This window comes from Podarcis gaigeae (assembly GCF_964106915.1).
Source record: "Podarcis gaigeae genome assembly, chromosome: 2".
NCBI classification, from domain to species: Eukaryota; Metazoa; Chordata; class Lepidosauria; order Squamata; family Lacertidae; genus Podarcis; species Podarcis gaigeae.
Window position 1 is genome coordinate 110,004,745 of NC_139679.1, and position 21,834 is coordinate 110,026,578.

The following is a 21,834-nucleotide window of genomic DNA, read 5'->3' on the forward strand; positions in this document are numbered from 1 at the left end:
TAGATAATAAATACATATGAATTGTAAAACAGCTAATAAAAAGTAGTAAAGTACAAACTTCAGGAAAGGAGGGGTAAATTTGCCAGAGAGGAATATCTCCATGCAGGACACACACACACTCCGAAACATCAAACATTAAAAACTTCCCAATACAGTCTTGCATCTTTGCACTTGTGTACAAAAGGATCTCATGCCTTGTGGCAGAGAACTCTTGCACACAAATTATTATTATTATTATTATTAATAATAATAATAATAATAATTTGTACACCGCCCATCTGGCTGGGTTTCCCCAGCCACTCTGGGCAGCTTCCAACAAAGATTAAAAATACATTAAAATGTTACACATTAAAAACTTCCCTTTCGCAACCGCCCCACTTCACCTAGAACAACCCTTTTCCAACATTTCATTTGTTCTGTAGTCTCCTCCCACTCTGTGTACATAACTTGATGAATCACTGTTCTTGAAATCATTGCAACCAGTCCCTCACATCCCTTTCCAGGGGAGCAAGGGAGACACCGAACACGCGGAGAACGATAAAAAAATAAAACCCACCAGGAAAAAGAGAGAGAGGTGAGTCTGTGCTGTCTTGGGCACACCTGCCTCAGGTGATGGGAGAAATCTCGCCAAGAGGATGTGGCACGGTTGGTCCATTTAGCTTAGTCTTGCCTAAGTTACATGGACAGGCAAAAGCTGCCCAGGGGCTCTAACAGGAGTCCTTCCCAGGTCTACCTGAAGATGCTGGCCATTGAACCTAGGATGCTCTTATCATTGAGCTACAGCCCTTCCCTTAGTGTGGGTGGCAAGGAGAGGAAGCAGGGTTGGGGATTGCAGAAAGGGAGATGGAGAGACACCCTGCTTACTTTTGGCTCCAGCCCTGATCACTGCTGGTGGCCCCTGGAAGATTACCACTGAGGGATTGCGGCCCTCCAGAGGAAGAATAGGTTCCAACTCCCCTGCTCTTAACTTTCAAGCTAGCTGTCCTTCAAAACCAAAACTAGGCTTTAAAATAAAAAAATCCACTTCGGCTATTCAGAGGTGTTATGGGAACCACAAGTAGGAAGAGTGCTGTTGTGCTCAGATCCTATTTTTGAGCTTCCCATGGGCATCCTGATCTAGATGGGCCAGCCGACTGATCCAACAGGACTCTCCTTCTGAAATATCGTGTTCTATGTATTCTGCAATTTCTGGGACGTTTCCCTTTCAGCTGCTGCAATGGCCCCCCATCTCCTTCCTTGGCTCTTGTGCCTCATCCTTTCGCTGGTGGAATCAAGCTCTGGCACTGAAGATGACTTGGTGGTGGTGACCAGCAGTGGCTCAGTCCGGGGGAAGCATCTCACGTCTGGCTCTGGCAACGTCACGGCCTTTTTAGGCATCCCCTATGCTGAGCCCCCGGTAGGCAAGCTGCGCTTCCAGAAGCCCGTTCCTCATCAGCCATGGAGCCAGGTCTTGGAGGCCACCAACTTCAGCAATTCCTGCCCCCAGATAGTTATTTCCGGCACTCCAGATGCCGAAACATGGATGGCCAATACGCCCCTCTCAGAGGACTGTCTGTACCTCAACGTCTGGGTGCCCCATCCTCGGCCCTCCAAGCCAGCCGCTGTCCTTGTCTGGATCTATGGCGGGGCCTATTTTATTGGCACAAGCTCCTTAGTGATATACGATGCGGAATTCCTAGCTGCTGCAGAGAATGTCATTGTGGTCTCCATGAATTACCGCCTGGGGCCTCTAGGTTTCCTTTCGTTGCCACCAGCTGTCCCAGGGAACATGGGCCTGATGGACCAGCAACTTGCCATGTCTTGGGTGAAGCAAAATGCAGCTGCCTTTGGTGGAGACCCTACTCGGATAACCATTTTTGGCGTGAGTGCAGGAGGAGCCTCTGTTGCATTTCACCTCCTCTCACCAGGGAGCCAGCCTCTTTTCCATCGTGCTGTGCTAGAGAGTGGAGCTTCCGTCACAGCCTGGGCTTGGCTGAATCCTGAGGAGGCCAGGAGAAGAAGTCAGAAGCTGGCCAAGAAGATGGGCTGTGCTCAAAAAGAGGTCCCTGCTTTGGTGAGTTGCTTGCAGGGAAAGAACGCATCAGAGTTCCAAACCGCCCAGTTCCTTGTTGTGGACCCCACGGTGGTTCTGAATCCACCCTTTGCACCGACAACGGATGGGGAGTTCCTCACCGATGAGCCGCGGAAACTTCTAGAATCCAAGAACTTCACGGCTAAGCCTATCGTGATCGGTACCACCTCCGACGAAGGGTCTGTCTTCGTATTATATGCAAGCCTCTTTTTGAACACGACCAAAGACTGCCTTTTGACCCAGGAGCAACTGTTGAAGGGGCTGCAAATCACCGTCCGCAACGCAAGCAGCGACTTCATCAAAGCTGCAGCTGAGAGATACAGTCAGGCAGAACCTGAAGGCCCAGCAAGGTACCGTTCAGCCATGGTGAAAGCCTGCGGCGATTACCTTTTTGTCTGCCCAGTCACGGATGTCGCCACAGCAGTGACAGAGGCTGGAAGCCCCGTATACGTCTATACTTTCCGCCACCGCAGCACTGGCTCTGTTTGGCCTGAATGGCTGGGGGCCAGCCACGGAGCTGAGGTCCCGTATGTTTTCGGAACTTTGACGCTGTTGAAAGGAACCAAGGAAAAGCACACAAAGGCAGAGTTGGAGCTTATCTCCCGTGTCATGCGGTACTGGGCGGAGTTTGCCCGAAGCGGGTAAGAGAACTTTTTGGTTTCTCCTTTCAGTCACCCTTGCCTCGACAGCACAAAGACAGTCACTTCTCTATGAGTACGACAACTTAGCCAAAAGATTTGTTTATTGCTTTGAGATTGAAAACATGAAACTTATGGGTAACCCACAACTTGTGCACATTCCATTCCCTCCAACATTTCTCCAATGAAAAGAGGGGCTTCCTATTCCATAATAATAATTTTATTATTTAGATCCCGCCCATCTGACTGGCTTGCCCCAGACACTCTGGCGGGCTTCCAACATACAGTGGTACCTCGGGTTAAGTACTTAATTCATTCCGGAGGTCCATTCTTAACCTGAAACTGTTCTTAGCCTGAAGCACCACTTTAGCTAATGGGGCCTCCCACTGCTGCCTCGCCACTGCAGCATGATTTCTGTTCTCATCCTGAAGCAAAGTTCCTAATCCGAGGTAATATTTCTGAGTTAGCGGAGTCTGTAACCTGAAGCGTATGTAACCCGAGGTACCACTGTATATAAAAAACGTAGCAAACCATTAAGGATTTAAAATCTTCCCTACGCAGGGCTGCCTTCAAATGTCGTCTAAAGGTTGTATAGTTCAGGGGTCAGCAACCTTTTTCAGCCTTGGGCCAGTCCACCGTCCCTCAGACCATGTGGTGGGCGGGACTATATTTTGAAGGGGGGAAATGAACAAATTCCTATGCCCCACAAATAACCCAGAGGTGCATTTTAAATAAAAGCAGACATTTTACTCATGTAAGAACACCAGGCAGGCCCCACAAATAACCCAGAGATGCATTTTAAATAAAAGGACACATTCTACTCATGTAAAAACACGCTGATTCCCAGACCATCCGCGGGCTGGATTGAGAAAGCGATTGGGCCTCATCCAGCCTCCGGTCCTTAGGTTGCCTAGCCCTGGTATAGCAATTTATCTCCTTGGCTTGAGGGGACACATAACTCCACACCCTCCAAAATTTCTCCCATGAAAATAGGGACGTCGTAAGGAAAAGCAGGACATTATGGGGTCACATCAGAAACTGGGACGGCTTCTGTAAATCCGGGACTCTCCCTGGAAAACAGGGACACTAATGCCAGAGAGTCTCACATTCAGCTGTACACTTTTGGCAAAAAAACCCAAAAAATTAAAAGGGGGTGGAAAGTGGGTGGGTGTCCAGGAAAAAATACTTTGTCAACCCCTCCCGCCACTGAGCCCAATGTTTTGGCTATGGTTTGGGCAATGGTAAGTTGAAGGTGGCCTGTATAAAAGCCAAGCTCAAACTAAGATAAGGAAGCATTTCTGATATTCTCAGCGTTCAAAATTTTAGCTGATATCATAATTTTGTGTGCATGCTAATTATAAATAATGTCATTATCTCAGCCGCTCTGGATCTAGCTTGCATTTCTCTATACTAAGGTAGCTATACTACGTATTCTACTATAACCCCACACTTCTTTCTCCTGTGGGTTGAGGCAGGTGCTCGCTAATAGCTAATCACAATAAGCTGGCAAAACCTCCGGAAGCTGCTATGCACTGATAACACTGGTTGCAAGAAGGGTTGTTTGTGCAAGTGCAGAGTTGCACAATTAACAGGCACTGCATTGCGTTTTTGTTGGGGATAGTGAGCAACTGATTAGTGTGAAAGCAGAGTGTTTTGCAATTTTGTACAAAGTACACGCACACACACACACACACACACAAGTTAGCTATAATGCAATTGCATTACAGTGGTACCTCAGTTTTTGAACGGCTTAGTTCACGAACAACTTGGAATGCAAACTCTGCAAAACCGGAAGTAGGTGTTCCGGTTTTCGAACTTTTTTGGAAGCCGAATGTGCTCTGTTTTGAGTCCCCCTGTGTTTCCTGTTGCGCTGCTAATTTGCGTCCCCCCATTGTAATTCAAGCCTTCTGTTTCCAACTGCAGTGTTCTGAGGTGATATTTGGAGATTGAGACTTTTTCAGTTAATTTGTTTTTGTGACTGTGTGGATCCCAGTCCAGCTACTGATTGGTTGGTAGGTTGGTTGGTTGGTTGGTTGGTTGGTTGGTTGGTTGGTTGATTGATTGATTGATTGATTGACTGACTGACTGATTGATTGTGTGAGTGTGGAAATGGATAAAAGCCCCCCATCCAAACAATGACTATCATCAGTGCAGGTAAGAAAGAAAATTATTTTTTAATTTTATCATTTACAATACTGTTTTATTTATTTTATAGTACAGTGCATTGTTTATTGCTTTCACTTTATGGATCAATGGTCTCGTAACATAGTAAAATGCATGTTAAACTGCTGTTTTAGGGATTGTTTTTAAAAGTCTGGAACAGATTAATCTGTTTTGCATTATTTTCTATGGGAAAACACGCCTTGGTTTAGGAACGCTTTGGTTTGGGAACAGACTTCCAGAACGGATTAAGTTTGAGAACCAAGGTATAGTTTTGAGATCTGGTTCTCACAAATCTGGAAATTAATATTTTAATGGACAAGCTGACAACTTGTGTACGGGAGAGTCAAACGGACTCTCTCTAGCCTGGTTAGTCTAAAATTTAAAAAAAGGAAATTGGATTAACAGAATCAGAAATAGTACTACCATCTAGTATAAAAAATAGCCAATATTTTGAACTTTCTGAAATATTAGGAATGCCATTCAATCTTGAGTTTCACAGCATACTCTTTGTATATACCAGATTTCTCAGAAAGTGCACAAATCTGTCTCTTATTATGGAATCACAGATCCATTGGTCTCTGCGGTCTGTAAAAAGGAAACGGTTGCTCTTTTAACTGGAAATCATCTTTCTTCCTCCTCTACATGCTTTTGTCAAATCACAGCCATGTTAGTCTTTGGCTCAATGAGCTCTAACCCAAGTTTAGAATATATAGCTGGCGATGATGAAAATGGGAGGCATGTTATCCCTCCCAAAAAAAGGGGCAACATTAAAGGTAAAGGTAAAGGTACCCCTGCCCATACGGGCCAGTCTTGACAGACTCTGGGGTTGTGCGCCCATCTCACTTAAGAGGCCAGGGGCCAGCGCTGTCCGGAGACACTTCCGGGTCACGTGGCCAGCGTGACATCGCTGCTCTGGCCAGAGCCAGAGCCGCACACGGAAACGCCGTTTACCTTCCCGCTGGTAAGCGGTCCCTATTTATCTACTTGCACCTGGAGGTGCTTTCGAACTGCTAGGTTGGCAGGCGCTGGGACCGAGCAGCGGGAGCGCACCCCGCCGCAGGGATTCGAACCGACACTAGCTTAATTATGAACATGAGTCAAGTATTTCACTGATACTCAACATGGTGGTTTCGGAAACTCTGTCAGATGGGCAGGCTACAAGTAATAAATTTTATTATTATTATTATTATTATTATTATTATTATTATTAGCACTCCACACATGTATAACACTGTTTTAGGAAAGCAGAGTGGTGTATCGTGTGCCTCACACAGGACCAGTGCTATTTGAACAATGATTTATTGGCTTCCCACTCAGCAATCCAACTCCTTCCAATGTCAACGAAACAAAATGGCCTGTCTACGACCCGGCACAGCAGAACTTCTTCATCCTCAGCACGGACCCACCCCGTGTGATGGAGCCATCGCCGGCTCAGCAGTGCAGTTTTTGGAAAACACTTCCATCAGGGGCATCAAAGCCAGGTAAGTGGAAAGGGGGAACAGACAGGGCCAAATGCTTTCCTTGCAATGGTCACCTGTCATGGATTATTTAGCTGAGATTCCTGCATTGCAGAGGGTTGGACTGAATGACCCTCAGATCCCTTCCACCTCTGTGATAGTAATAAATGTCCCCCACCACCATTCAGGCATGGCTTTTTCCAGTTAAAACACAGTGATTTGGGTTTTACATGAACAAATTTCTCACTCGTGCACATATTCGCTTGGGGAGCTCATTCTCACCTCAGATATCTCTTGAAGGTCTTTTGTTTATGCTGACAGGCTTATTCAATTGCTTGCCGACATTTTTATATTTATTTTGCATTGCTTTATGTGCATTTTATTGTATTTCATCATCATCATCATTTATACCCCACCCATCTGGCTGGGTTTCCCCAGCCACTCTGGGTGTCTTCCAACAAAATATTAAAAATAGGATAAAACATCAGACATTAAAAACCTCCCTAAACAGGGCTGCCTTCAGATGTCTTCTAAAAGTCAGAGAGTTGTTTATTTCCTTGACATCTGATGGGAGGGCATTCCACAGAGAGGGCGCCACTACTGAGAAGGCCCTCTGCCTGGTTCCCTGTAACCTCACTTCTCGCAGTGAGGGAACCGCCAGAAGGCCCTCAGAGCTGAACCTCACTGTCTGAACTCATATGGGTGAGTGAAATCTAAATATTTTTGTAAATAAAATAAAAAATAGATCAGTTGCTCAGTGTTGTGGTGGTAGCCCAGGAGAAGGGAAATTCTCTGAGGCAGCCCTAAGTGTGTTTGCATCTGGCACCTTCATTGCCTAGTTTTTTCTCATGTGCTGAAGACATAACTTTTTATGCTGGTCTTAGACACCTGGGAGATATATTCTTATGTCCTTATTTTTAGCATCCACCATATACTTACGACTTTAATGGTTGAAAGCATTTTTATATTTCATTGCTGTAACCCACCCTGGGATCTTACAGGGAAGGGTTGGTAAGAAATCAAAATACTACTACTAATAATAATAATAAGTTCATTTCCTCCTTCATTTTCCATTTAAAAAAAATCCAAGAAGATGTCTTATCCACACAGGAATATGAAAGGATGGAGGAGCTGTGAATTAAGAGAAAGGCTTTTTTTTTTCACAGGTAAGTATCAGTAAGGATGGAGAGAAAGAAAGGATCTGGTTGGGAGTTGGGAGAAAGTAGTCCAATGGGACCAGTATAATTTTTTTGGTGGAATACAATTTTCTCCAGCCAAAATTAAGCGTTTAAAAGATCCATTTGATAAGATTTGATTGGGGAGCAATTTAAGCATCTGCTCCTGGAAATAATGGGGATTAAAAAGTGGTTAATTTGGGTTGGATTGTGGTTTATATTTACTTCAGTTTATGCCACCACACTGTCCCATTTGATTCAAGGGACTCGATACTATTTTTACATTGGCAGTTAGTTCTACGCAGAGAAGACCTGTTGAAATGAATGGAAATTACTTACTTAGCTTCCTTAAACTTCAACGGGCCTACCCAGAGGAAGACTTGGTTGAATACAACTAAGTCAACATAACAGCACCTACACCCTCCCAGTCCTTACGGAAGACGGGTTACTGCACCACTAGCACCTGGGCACCCCTTGGAGACGACAGGCAGGTTATAAATGTGAAATAATCACAATACATTGTGAACTGAAGTATGAGTGTAGCGCAAATTTTTCCTCCATAATTCTATTTTTTTATATATATAGGGAGAAATCGTCATTTTCTTGACTGAAAATATTTTCCTCTTTTCAAACATTATAAAAATATGAAATCGTTGATATGAAACACACCAACATTTAAACCTAGGATGGAGAACATGTGACCTGTTACCCCCAGCGAGCATAGTCAATAGTCAGGATTGACTCTAGTTCAGCAACATCTGGAGGGCCACATGTTCCCCACCCCTGATTTAGGTCCCATCTGTGGTCTAAACCACTGAGCTTAGGGCTCCCGTTGTTCGGTCCCAGCTCCTGCCAACCTAGCTGTTCTAAAGCACGTCAAAGTGCAAGTAGATAAATAGGTACCACTCCGGCGGGAAGGTAAATGGCGTATCCGTGCGCTGCTCTTGTTTCGCCACATGACCCGGAAAAACTCTGTGGACAAACATCGGCTCCATCGGCCAGTAAAGCGAGATGAGCGCCGCAACCCCAGAGTCGTTCGCGACTGGACTTAACTGTCAGGGGTCGTTTACCTTTGCACAAGACATGTAATGCAGTATCTGATACCACTTCAAACAGCCATGGCTCCCCCCCCCCCCCAAGAATACTGGGCGATGTAGTTTGCTAAGGACGTTGAGAGTTATTAAGAGACCCCTATTCCCCTCTCAGAGCTACACTTCCCAGAGTTCCCTGGGAAGGGAGCAGGATTGTTAAATGACTTTGAGAAGTGTAGCCCTGTGAGGGAATATGGGGTCTCCTCTCACAACCCGTAACAGACGGCATTTCCCAGGATTCTCTGTATATCCATGACTGTATAAAGTGGTACGATCCTGCTTTCAATGTATATTGCAGATGAGGCCTTATGCAGATAAAAGAGTCGGCAGTTTGGTTGAGGAACAAAACTTAGGAAAATATCCCGTTGATAGCTAAAGGGGAGGAGAAACCCACTTTTCCAGTTGTTCATGTAAAATCTCCAAGGCCAAGGGAACTGGCAACTATAAACAAGGGAGAGAGTTCTAGACATGAGGCACCCTGACTAAAAAGGCACTGTCTCTTGTTGACTTGCAACCCACCTTCAAAGGTAGGGACATTGAATGGAGCCTCTGAAGAAGGCTTTAACAACTGGGCAGGTACGTATGGAAGCAGGCTGTCAGGAACCCAGTTCCAAGCTGTTTAAGCCAGGGGTAGAAAACCTATGGCCCTCCAGATGTTGCTAATTTACAGGTCCCATAAACTCTGACCATTGGCCATGTTAGCTGAGGCTCATGGGAGTTTTGTAGTCCAATAACCTCAGGAGAGCCACAGGTTCTCAACCACTGGTTGGCAGGGTCAGACCAAAACCAGTACACCCTCAGAAATGTCATTACCTGCACATGTGGTTTTGGGGAAGGTCTTCCAGGACACCCATTCACAACCACACTGAGCTATCCTCCATCAGTAAAAAGAGCTCCCGCTAACACCAAATGCTTTGTGTCCCGCAGAGATGTCTAAAAAGATGCAGAAGAACCTATTATGTGGAATTATAAAGCTTCATTTTCGCAGAAAGGGCTTGCTACTGCCTTGCAAAGACCTGCCTGAAAGCCAAGGTTGATTCTCCAAGGGCCGCAACTCTTCGAGATGAAGCAGAATTATAGTGATAATTGATACCTCTGTTTTCTTTTTGTGAACTACTAGGCATCCCCAAACTCAGCCCTCCAGATGTTTTGGGACTACAACTCCCATCATCCCTAGCTAACAGGACCAGTGGTCAGGGATGATGGGAATTGTAGTCCAAAAACATCTGGAGGGCTGAGTTTGTGGGTACCTGACTTAGAGGCTTGCTTGCTTTTTTTACAGTCACGTGGGATGTAACTTTTATGCAATAAATAAATCTTTGGAAAGCATTTTCCCAGCTTCGTATCCTTGCCTCTGCATTACAGCAACAAAGGTCAGCAATATAAATTGAAATTTTGTATGGAAACGGGTGTGAAAAGTTTAGCTTTAGTGGGGATATTCATGTTCTGTACAAAGGACAAAGTTCAGAACCTCATATAGAGTTCGAGCTCAAAAACACCTGGAGGGCCATACAGTCCCCTTTCCACATTTATAATTACATTTTTACCAGCTAGATTTATTATTACATTTATATCCCGTTTTCCGCCAAAAATTTCAAAGTGATCTGCATGTTTCTGCATATTTTCCCCTTAACAACCCTGTGAGGCTGAGAAGTAGTGACTGGCCCAAGGCCACTCAGTAAGCTTTATGGCCAAGTGGGGTCTTGAACTCCGGTCTACTGGGTCTTGGGTTGCATTAAATGCAGCCAGTACAAGCATGGTATGTGTTGGTTATTTGGTTATTATAAAAGAAGAATTCATTGGATCCCTAGATCCCAAGGCAAGGTGGAATACTCCCCGCTAAAAGAGAGCCCCAGCAGAAGTTTCGAAACACAAAACATGCAGCAAAGAAAAGTGTGGGAATATGGGCTACTAAATATCCTGTTTTAAGTTGTTTACAACACTTCCCCTTTCTACCCTCTTAGCATAGAATAGACCACAGAGTTGGGTATGTTAAAATGGTTTTTACTTACAAACTTTCCAAAGGTCAGATTCATGCATTTTTCCATGCCACAGTAAGAAAACACAGGCAGACATTTTTGGTTACAAAATATAGTAAAACGTTTCTAAACAAGTGGTCTGAGCTTGGAGCGATCAAGCTCACACACATCCTATCTGGACAAGTTCACATGTTGGAAGAAGACAAACTGTAGAAAGAAAGCGAACAAAGAACCTTCCTAACCGTTTGCCACCAGAGGTGAGGGGGCAGAACCTGGCTGAGTGTACGCAAAAAGCTTACTCTATGGTCTTAGCCCTTTCATCCATTAACTAGAGCTAAGCATGCTGTTTTATATGAGGCTGTAATTATATCCCACAGCTTTAGTAAGAGAGGCCAGGGGCAAGCAATCAGCAATATTTTCTCCTTCAAAATGAATGGGGTGGTGTGAGAGCAGTACCACAGCCTTGTGTGTGCACACTTATCCCAGTATTGTCCATGCTCAGAATTTTTGTAGAGTTTGTTTTAAAAAAGTGGGACAAACTGAAGTGCAGAGTACAGTGGTACCTTGGTTCTCAAATTTAATTCATTCCTGAAGTCTGTTCCCAAACCAAAGCGTTCCAAAACCAAGGCATGCTTTCCCATTGAAAGTAATGCAAAATGGATTAATCCATCCCAGACTTTTAAAAACAACCCCTAAAACAACAATTTAACATGAATTTTACTAACGAGACCATTGATCCATAAAATGAAAGCAATAAATGTACTGCAGTCACACAATCAATCAATCAATCAGCAGCTGAACTGGATTCCACACAGTCACAAAAACAAAACAAAAAGAGCCGCAAAAATAAAAATGCAAAAACAAAATAGCAAAAACAGACAGACCTCAGTGTAACACTCAAAATGGAAGTGTGGCACTCAAAACACAGCACGTTCGGCTTCCCAAAAAAGTTTGCAAACCGGAACACTTACTTCCGGGTTTGTAGTGTTTGGCTTCCAAGTTGTTTGATTACCAAGGCGTTTGAGAACTAAGACACCACTGTACCTGAAATAGTCTCCTATCACACCAAACCCTCTTTGCAAAGGAATCCCGAGGAGGCAGTAATATTGGGCAGACACTAGGTGGCACCATAATGCTAAGCATCAAGAGCAGAGACTTTTAACCCCAAAAGTTTGGTGTATGGGAGCCTCCAATGAAATATCTGGCCACAGAGATAGGTATACTGACACCCTGCAGCTGGTGTGTATATTTCCCTCTGAAGTTAGTACAGTAAGAAGTTGTTCTTGTCAGGAAGAAGAAAGAGTATTCTGGCACCTTAAAAAATAAACAGATTTTTTATTCTGTGAGCTAGAGGAGCTTGCTCATGCCAGTGTATTGTCTGTAGCAGACAGTTACAGACAACACTGGGGCCAAAAGGCAGCGCTGGGTCTTTGGAAACCAGAGTCATAGAAGAGGCTTGTTCACACAACACACTCTACACAGGTATACATGTGCAAGTGCTTATGTGAAAAAGGTATACTTTTGTTGATTTGTATACCTCAACTATTGTCTGCACAGACTGTACACATGTGAAGCTCTGCGTGTACGGTAAATAACTATGAGTGTACAGCTATTTGTGTACACAGGCACACGGATTTTACACTTGCTGAATGGAATGGGTGAACACCCTTAAGAAAACTCCAACTCCAGCTCTCGGTGGCAATTTGTTGTTGTTGTTTAGTCGTTTAGTCGTGTCCGACTCTTTGTGACCCCATGGGCCAGAACACACCAGGCACTCCTTTCTTCCACTGCCTCCCGCAGTTTGGTCACACTCATGCTAGTAGCTTCGACAACAATGTCCAACCATCTCGTCCTCTGTCATCCCCTTCTCCTTGTGCCCTCCATCTTTCCCAGCATCAGGGTCTTTTCCAGGGAGTCTTCTCTTCTCATGAGGTAGCCAAAGTAATTGAGCCTCAGCTTCAGGATCTGTCCTGCCAGTGAGCACTCAGGGCTAATTTCCTTAAGAATGGATGCGTTTGATCTTCTTGCAGTCCATGGGACTCTCAAGAGTCTCCTCCAGCACCATAATTCAAAAGCATCAAATCTTCAGCGATCAGCCTTCTTTATGGTCCAGCTCTCACTTCCATACATCAGTACTGGGAAAACCATAGCTTTAACTATACGGACCTTTGGTGGCAAGGTGATGTCTCTGCTTTTTAAGATGCTGTCTAGGTTTGTCATTGCAAAAACAAACATGTGAAGTCTGAAAGCTCATTTTGCGGTCACGTGCCTTAAATCACAGCTTGCTTTGTAGCTCTGCTACCACAAACAAAAACATGGATTCAAAGCACGGATCCTCACAATTTTAATCAACCAAGCTCCCACATTTATCATGCAAACCAGGGGTGCCCAAACTTTTTTCAAAGAGGGCCAGATTTGATGTAGTGAACACGCGTGAGGGCTGATCAAAGTTGTTGCGCTTTTTAAAGGATTTTACCCCAGGACATATACTGCCGCAGGGACTGGATTAAATCACCCGGCAGCCTGGACTAGGCCCCAATACGGACTTTGGACATGCCTGATGTAAACCTACCTCACCATATATGCGTAGGACTGCACCAGGAACACAGCATTGTGATCCATGCACTGGAACCTCAAGACTAGATTACTGCAATGCATTCTGTGTGGGGCTACCCTTTGGCTGCAGCTGGTGCAAAACACTGAAGGTAGACGGTTGATTATCACCAGCCCACAACTCCAGTACTCAAAAGTCTGCACAGCCTGACAAGACAGCTACTGAGCCAGGTTCAAGGTTCCTGTATTAATTTACAAGGCCCTTAATAATTGGGTCCTTGAGGTACTGACCTTTAAAGCCCTAAACGGCATTGGTCCAGTATATCTGAAGGAGCGTCTCCACCCCCATCATGCTACCCGGACACTGAGGTCCAGCACCGAGGGCCTTCTGGGGGTTCCCTCACTGCGAGAAGCCAAGTTACAGGGAACAAGGCAGAGGGCCTTCTCGGTAGTGGCACCCACCCTGCGGAACGCCCTCCCACCAGATGTCAAAGAGAACAAAAACTACCAGACTTTTAGAAGACATCTGAAGGCAGCCCTGTTTAGGGAAGCTTTTAATGTTTGATGTATTATAGTATTTTAATATTTTTTTGGAAGCAGCCCAGAGTGGCTGGGGAAGTCCAGCCAGATGGGCAGGGTATAAATTATTATTATTATTATTATTATTATTATTATTATTATTATTATTATTATTATTATATCCCAGCCCGATCACTGAGATATTTGTCACTGTTAGTGGTCCCCAATGTCTGGGATGTATAGCTCATATTCTCCCCGAGCTGTGGGCGTAGTACTGTGGACCCAATTTCATGAAACTCCCTTCCGGCTGAGGTCAGACAAGCTGTCAACCCTGTTGAACATCTGGCACCTATTCAATACTTTTTAAAAATTCCAGCAGGCTGGAATTGAAGCTTGGTTTTATCATTTTAACTGATTTTTACTTTTTTGTATTGTATCTTTGTAAACAGTGGTAGTTGAGCAGGGACAGTGGTAGTTGAGCAGTATATAAATTCCTTAAAACATAAATTAATAAACAAATGGTGCTTTCTGAAGGGCTATGCCAGTGTTTCCCAAACTTGGGTCTCCAGCTGTTTTCGGACTACAAGTCCCATCATCCCTGACCATTGGTCTTGCTAACTAGGGATGATGGGAGTTGTAGTCTGAAAACAGCTGGGAAACACTGACCTACGCAGATGAGTTAACTCACAGCTGACCCAGCAGGCTTGAACTCTGCACCCATCAGCTATGGGGCTGTGACTTCAACTCCGCTGTCTCCAGGGGCTGGCTGCACGAGGGAGTTATCTAGATCCAATCCAGCAGCATCTGTGCCTGCCATACACCTGACAGCTTTGGGGTATGTGGGCACCATTTGCAGGAAATAACTTTGCAGGCCTAAATTGGGACCAGAATCTAATCCACAAGCTGGAGGTTCCCTACCGGTTACAAGCAGGTAATAGTAGCAGTAGTAGTAGTAGTAATTTATTTGTACCCCGCCAATCTGGCTGGGTTTCCTGCCACTCTGTGTGGCTTCCAACAAAAGATTAAAAATGCATTAAAACATCAGGCATAAAAAACTTCCCTAAACAGGGCTGCCTTCAGATGTCTTCTAAAAGTCAGATATTTGTTTATCTCTTTGACGTCTGACGGAAGGGTGTTCCACAGGGTGGGTGCCACTACTGAGAAGGCCCTCTGCCTGGTTCCCTGTAACCTCAGTTCTCGCAGTGAGGGAACTGCCAGAAGGCCCTTGGTGCTGGACCTCAGTGTCTGGGCTGAACGATGGGGGTGGAGACGCTCCTTCAGGTATACTGGACCGAGGCCACTTAGGGCTTTAAAGCTCAGCACCAACACTTTGAATTGTGCTCGGAAACGTACTGGGAGCCAATGTAGGTCTTTCAAGACCCACGTTAGATGGTCTCGGCGGCAGGTAGCAGCGCTCCCAGCTTACGGACTGCCCCGTGTAACAGGTGTCTGGCCCAGCAGCCTAAGGCGGACAAGCCACTGCAACAGGCATTCAGAATCCATTCATTTCATAAACCCTGCAGGGCTCAATCTCTGTGTTTGTGTATATTTCTGTTTTGCCCAAGGGTCTGGGAGTGCGAGAGAGCTCTTTAGCATGCTGCTTTTAAAATAATTAAATTATCAACAAACTTGATGCTACGAATAGCAATGTTAGGTGCTGCGGGGGGGGGGCGCGGAGAGAAGGGGGTCTACTCGGAAGTAAATACTGCGTCCAGGCGCAATTAGCGCCGATTTAAGGTGCACCAAGACTGCCTAAAAACCTCACCAAAGATATGCAACGGATCGCTTCGTTGCAGAGGGAAGAGTTAGTGCACCGTGGAGGCTGGAAGGCTTCTATTCTACATGCGGGGGGGGGGGCGAGGAAAATGTGCTGGGGGGGGGCAAGGAAAGGAGCTGAGCTCTAACTATAGGCTCCCACGCTTGAGCAGGCCCGACTCCGTGGGGCGGACCACCCTCTCTTCTGGAGGAGGAGGAGGTTCCCATCCACGGCGTGGCCTCCCGCGCTCCTGAACGGGAAATCTCTGCAGCCCAAGACTCTCCGCGAGGCAGCTCCTCCCTTCCTGCCTTGAGCCGCCGCCAGCCGCGCCCCCCTCCCCAGTTATCTGCTGCCTGCCAAGCCCCGCCCCTCTTCATTGTCCTCCCCTTTCTGTTTATACACAAAGACCCCCATCTTCTTCCCCCTTCCCCTTCCTCCATCCCTCGCTTTTTTCCCTCTCTTTCCTTTTTTTTTAAAAAAAATCTTTTCTCTTCCCCTTCTTTTCTTCCACCCTTTCTTTTCTCTCTTTCTCTCCCCCCCCCCATCCCCGCCCTCCTGCCTTCCTGGGTTAAAGGATTTGAGCAATGGGTCTGGAGGTGGAGCTCGTCGGAGGATTAGAAGAAGCGGATGTGAGAAGAGATTGAGAGGGATTTTTCTCTCTCTCTTCTCTGCCTCGCTCTGTCGCTCCGATCCCGAAAACTTCTCGGAAAGAAGCGGAGGGAGGAGGAAAGAGGAGGGTTTGTGTGTTGTTGTTTTTAAAAAGGGAACTAACCAAACCCCCTTCCTCCCCTTCACCCAGCAACAATCCTGACTCAGACCCGCTTGGATCTGCCCTCCCTTCCCCTCGGCTTGGGGAAAAGAGGAAAAAAAGATCTGCTGCTGAAATCTACCGCCAAGCAAGAGGACCAGCTCCGCCCGCGCCCAGCCACGCTCCCGGGGATCATGGGACAAGCGAGGGATCCAGCCTGCCGCCTGCCCCACGCCTCCAGGACCTAGCTGGATTAAGACTCTCCTCGCGTGTTTTTGCGTATCGTCGGAATACGCTTTCCCCTCCGGCTCCTCTGAGCACTGGAGGTGGCTTTTCCCCCCCCTCTTGGCGTCTTGAGGACAAGCCGCCGCTCCGGATCTGGGTTCTGATTTCGGAGCGGACGACCCTCCTGCCTTCTCGGACGCCTGGGTTCTAACGGAGCCGTGAAGAAATTCCACAGAAGGTGGAGCGGGGGAGAAGAAGAAGAAAGGATTCTTTTGATTTCGAAATTCACTGCTTTTCCCCTTCCAATTCTCGGGCACTTTGATTCTCTGCAGATACTGAAATACATTATCTCTACCGCTGTCTTTTAAAAAAAGGCTCCCTTGATCTCTTGGTTCCTCACCGGACTCCTGGGTTCTGTCGACTTATTGGAACGCTCCACCATTTTAATTATTTATTTTTGATGTCTATAATCCTCTTTCCTCCCGAGCTCCCGGACTGCTGAATTCTTGGGATTTTCTGAATATTAAGAAATTCTTGTTCTACAGACATCCAGCCACCTCTCTCCATCCTTTTGGACTTCTGGGTTTCCAGCTTGAGATTTGAGCCCATCTCCCCCACCCACCCACTGCCTTGGGCTTTGTGCTGATTTCCTCATCAGGGATCCTGGCTTCCTGACCCAGTTAAGAACTTTTAAGAGGAGGAGTTAGGTACCAAAGTCAACTCGGCACCTCCATCGTTGCTGGATTTAAACTCCTGGAATCGCTTGAAATTCTCGCATTCGGACTCTGGTAAATTCGATATTTAATTTTATCTCATTTCCACGCCGCCTCTTGCAGCCCCACAAACCCACTTTTCCTTTTCAGTCATCCACTGGAGTGCATCCTGATCAGTTTCTGCCAACAGGCAGGAGAAATTGGAGCTGTTCAGGATTTATTTTATCCCAGTTATTTAATTACAACTTACTTCCTGTCGATAATATTAATCTCCCCCCTACCCCCCCCCCCCGTTGCCAATCGCATGGGTCCTTGGTGACCTTCTGAACCCGAACCATTCCCCTCCTCAGGTTCAGATGAAAAGAATTCCCTCCCCCACCCCCCAAATTGGGAGCAAAAAATATTGCCCCCCAAACTATATCCCTGTTATCTGAGATTAGTTTCCACTACTCAGTAAGAAAACCGCAAGACCTGCATGTTTTAATTTAGATCAAGTAAGGAGGATGGCCTGTCAGCCCCTTAGCTGTGCACACGCTTGCCTCTTCAGATTAGTCTGTGCCACTGTTTAAATCTGGATTAAACAACCTGGAATAATTTCACCACCCCTGGTTTATTACTGCCTGTCACCATTAAGAATTAAAAAGCACACCTGCAGCATTAATAGCCATTGAGTGGGGTTTCAGAACAGTGGTACATAGGAGCTACCTTATTATGAATTATTATGAGGCTCTCCAGGATGGAGATCCTCTTCCCCATCTCTTTAACCACTCTGGCCTCGTCTACAAAACTATGGCTGCAGCATGCCACACTGCCCACCCCCTTTCTCCTTCCTTCAGTGGTGTGGCGCCTGAGCTCCTTGCGTGAAGAGATCCACGTGGAGAGCTGTCACCGCCCCAAGGCAGGGGAGGCAGCATATGGTGTGGGGTGTGTGTCTGGGTGTGAGCCGGAAAAAAGATGAGTGGATTGCATGCAGGGAAAGAAGGCAACTCCCAGGTGGAGCTCCTCGAAAAAGGGCTTTCCATCTCCACGCCCCTTCCTGAACGGACCCTCACAGTTATCCTTCCTTCCCAAGTTCCTCCATTTTCTTCTTCATCGTCTTCCTTCCCGGAATCTGTCTTGCTCCCCCTTCCTTCTTTCCCAATCCTCTTTCCTCACTCCTTCCTGCCTAGCTAACCCCTTTCCCTTCATGCCTTCCCCTCTCCCTCCTTCAATCACATCCCCATTCCCTTTCTCTCCCTCTCACAAGCCTTTTCCTATCTACTCCCATTTTGCTATTCGCCTTCCTTCCTTCTCCCCCCTCCTCTTTTTCCCCTTCGCTTCCCATTTTATTCCTCTTTATCACTCTTCCTCCTCCTCGAGTCTTTCACTTTCCCCAACTTGCTCTCCCTCCCTCTTCCTCCTCTTCTTTCTCATCCCTGGATTTCCCCGTCTTCTTCTCACGTTCCCTCCTTCTTTCCCAGGTTTCCCTCCCCGAGCTCCTCAGGCGAAGATGTCTTCTTCGGCTTCAGCTCTGCCGGAGTGGAAGCTCCAGCTCCTGGAGCGCCGGCGCAAGGAGGAGGAGGAGACCCGCCGGCGGGAACGAGAGCAGCAAGACCGCATGGCCAAAATGCCCGCCTGGAAGCGGGAGATCATCGAAAGGCGCCGGGCCAAGCAGGGCTCCGGCACCTCTTTCTCCGAGTCTGGGGGGCCAGGAGGGACCGAGAGTGGCGCAGCTCCGGCTTCTAGCGCTCCGCAGCCCTGCCAAGAGGGGGAGCCGGAGAGTTCGGTGCTGCAGGAGAAGATCGGCCCCATCCACCAAAACCCATTCATCCAGCTGGAGAAGCGGCGCTACAAGGAGTCGGAGAGCGACCTCGCCAACGCCAAAGCCAAGCAGATTGTTGACCTCTACGGGCAGATCCCGGGCGTCCGCACCTTGCGTGCGGACAACGTCATCATCATCGAGACGGTCCCGGGGGCACCGCCGGCGCAGCTGGCCAGCAGCCGGCAAACGGGCGAAGCCAAATCGGGGAGCGTGGAATCTCTCAACGAGCTGCTGGCTCGGCGCGGAGGTAGCGTAACTGAGATCCGCGCCGGGGAGGTCTTCATCGTCAAGTCGGCCTTGAGCCGCAGCGTGGAAGATCTCAATTCAGTCGGCCGGGCCGAAGGCCGGGGCTCGCTGCCCGAGCAGCACCGAGGGAGGGTCAGCAAACTGCTAAGCCACTTCAGCCAGGAGGGCAGCAACATCGGGTCGGCATCTCCGCGCCCGGTGCGGTCACTGAGTACCGAGAACCTAACTGAAAGCAGCTACATGGCAAGGAGGCCGGCCCGGGTGGCAGCGGACCCCAGCCCGACCCGGAAGCACTTCGACAGCAGCCCTCCGCGCGACCTTCCTGGATTGAGCCCGCCTGTTCCCTACACTGTGGCATCCTATCGCAGCCAGTTTGAATCCAAATCAAGCAGTGGCGAAGGCTGGCCGGACAGCCCTCCCAGGCGCTCCCCAACCGGGAGGAGCTGGGGGAGGGAGGCTGCGTCGCCTGAGAGAAGCCCCAGGAAGGACAGTGTAGATTCGGAGGCTGCTTTTGAGATCCAGCCGGCCCCCCCGCCAGCTCCGGTGGCTGAGGACGATGTCCAGGGCAAAGCCTTGGCCAATCTGCGCCTGCACTCTCGGAACTCCTTTGTGGTCGTTCCGCGCCGGGCCCCATCCTCCCCACCCCCAGAACTCAAGCAGGAAGCCAGCCCTTCTCTGTCTGCTGTCAAGCCCCCAGCCCCCACTTCCTGCTCCTCGCTTCTCCCAGACGCGGAGGAAGAGCCGCCCGAGGCTGCAGAGGCCATGAGGCGTGGTGTGGGGAGCGGTGTCGCCAAGGAGGACGTCCGGGTGGGGGGCTTGGCCCGCGCCTCGTCCCCCCACCCGGCCGTGCAGCGCCGCAGCGGCAACACCATCACCATCAACCCTCGCAAGGCCCCAGCCGCACCTGTGTCCGTGGTGGAGAACGGCATCGAGAGCGACACTTCCCCGGCTGTGGCGCCCATGAAGAAACGCTACCCTACGGCTGAGGAGATCCAGGTGATTGGAGGCTACCTGTCCCTGCAGAGGTCCTGCCTTGCCAAGAACGACCCACACCGGAAAAAGGTACACACACCTGGCTGGCTGGGCTGGGCCTGGCTCAGTTTTGCAGGACCTCCTTCGCTTCTCTCGCCACTGCCCCCTTTTGAGTTTGCTTCTTGCTGCCTTAGTTGGCCCTGCCTGCTTTCTAACTTAGGTGTTACTCTTTCATCGTCTTCCTTCTCTCCCAAATTATCCTCCAATTCCTTTTGTTTTCTTTTTCCTGCTTCCCTCCCTTCTTTCATTACTTCGTCCTCTTTACTCATAGCTCTGACGCAACTGGAAATAGTCATGTAAGGAATTGTACCAAGGCAACTTAGCTGGTTGAAGGGTGTGGGATTTGAAAGCAGGAGCCAGAACCTAACCTGGTGAGCTAGGCTCCGTTTATGATTGAGCCTTCCAGAATGCTTCGCTATTCCCGCCGGTTAGGTCACTGCTATCCCCATTTTACAGATGGAAAAATGAGGCCAAGGAGATGCAGCTTGCTCGAGGGTAGACGTATGTCTGAAGGGATTTGAATTCATGCCTAGGAAGCTGCCTTATACAGAGTCAGGCCATTGATCCACCTAGCTACGTTTTGGCTACACTGACTGGCAGCCGCTCTGCCGGGGATCAGACAGGGTGCAGGGCTCCCATCCCTTTCTGAGGATGGCAGGGATTGAACCTGGGTCGCATCTTTTGCGGGCAAAAGTGTGTGCTCCACCCACTGAGCTTCACAGCCTTGCAGGCCATGGGCTCTAGCCCCGAAACACCCTAGCTTTCTTTCAACTACTTCCTCTTGGTCTTGAGCATTCCTTTCACATTAGGCATAGTGATGTGAAGGCCTTTTTTGTTTTGTATATTAAAAGGTGCACTGTATACGCAGTAATTTTACTCATTGCCTTGTAAGGCAAAACGTTTAGCAGGATCAGCTGTCTGCTGGAGCACTTAGTCCTTTTCTCTTGTGCTTTTTTTGTCCCCCTTTCACTCTTTCTTTATCTCTTCCCTCCACCCCTTCTCTGAATTTCCTCCTCACCTTCTGCCCTCAGCCTTGCTCCGACAAACTGCTGCATCCTGAGAATTGCAGTCGCCTTCCCCTGCCTTCCCCGTGCATAATTTTACACGGGAGCTGTGGCTGTGGTTTGATGTTGACCAACAAACTCTGGACAAAAGCTTGGAGTGTTTGCACACTAAAAAAGCACTTTTGAGCTTCTGTTTCTACTGGTGCCATGCCTGGGTGTTCTTAATGGAGGACAGAATGCAGAACACTGTCTGCAATGTGTAGGGTTATTGTTGTTGTATTTTTACACTTGTTTGCAGTTGTTTTTGATTTTACAGATGGATTTAAGACTCTCATTTGTAAATTACCTTTGGCTATTTATAGACGAGGACCCCAGGAGAGCCCCAGTTACAGGCTAGGTCCCCTGTTGGGCTGGCTGGGCTTCAAAAGCTGCAGACCCAAAATGCAAATCTTCTCCCAGTTCAAAGGGGGATCAATATCACAGTTGTAGTTAACATGCAATTGCTTGTTCATCTGAAATTTCATCAGGAGTTGGCTGTGATCACTTGAATGCAACCACTGCCAAAGGGAGAAAAGCTTCCCCTGTGAAGGATTGGGGCATCCTTTTCTCAGTAAACACATTTCTACAAGACACTTGCCTCTCTGTTTCTTCACACGGTGGTCT

General features: G+C 47.7%; 2 protein-coding genes across 4 annotated transcripts in view; both read left to right on the forward strand.

The window, feature by feature from the left end:
* Nucleotides 1-400: 400 nt before the first annotated feature.
* LOC310837553 (cholinesterase-like) lies at nt 401-9,924 on the forward strand. Of its 3 annotated transcripts, none has more exons than XM_083724307.1 (5): nt 401-574; nt 1,209-2,712; nt 6,190-6,353; nt 7,420-7,495; nt 9,525-9,924. In XM_083724307.1, the coding sequence occupies exons 2-4, from the start codon at nt 1,217-1,219 to the stop codon at nt 7,464-7,466; spliced, it is 1,707 nt and encodes a 568-aa protein (XP_083580433.1). In that variant the 5' UTR covers nt 401-574; nt 1,209-1,216; the 3' UTR covers nt 7,467-7,495; nt 9,525-9,924. The 3 variants fall into 3 exon arrangements, with proteins under 3 accessions (XP_083580433.1, XP_083580434.1, XP_083580435.1); XM_083724308.1 differs by having other exon boundaries at nt 404-574; nt 7,423-7,495; XM_083724309.1 differs by having other exon boundaries at nt 405-574; nt 7,440-7,495; nt 9,523-9,924.
* A 5,583-nt stretch (nt 9,925-15,507) lies between these two features.
* Nucleotides 15,508-21,834, forward strand: part of PPP1R18 (protein phosphatase 1 regulatory subunit 18) — a 43,215-nt gene continuing 36,888 nt past the window's right edge. The window contains exons 1-2 of the mRNA XM_083724156.1: nt 15,508-17,163; nt 18,549-20,197. Coding sequence (XP_083580282.1) covers nt 18,578-20,197 — 1,620 coding nt within the window. The 5' untranslated portion in view covers nt 15,508-17,163; nt 18,549-18,577. The remainder of the gene's footprint in view (nt 17,164-18,548; nt 20,198-21,834) is intronic.

Bases quoted from the DNA above. Each gene is read 5' to 3' on its own strand.
- LOC310837553 (XM_083724307.1), top strand. From the start codon at position 1,217: ATGGCCCCCCATCTCCTTCCTTGGCTCTTGTGCCTCATCCTTTCGCTG. The intron at 2,713-6,189 runs GTAAGAGAACTT...CTTCCCACTCAG, and splicing joins GCGGAGTTTGCCCGAAGCGG to CAATCCAACTCCTTCCAATG. The intron at 6,354-7,419 runs GTAAGTGGAAAG...AAAAAATCCAAG, and splicing joins ATCAGGGGCATCAAAGCCAG to AAGATGTCTTATCCACACAG.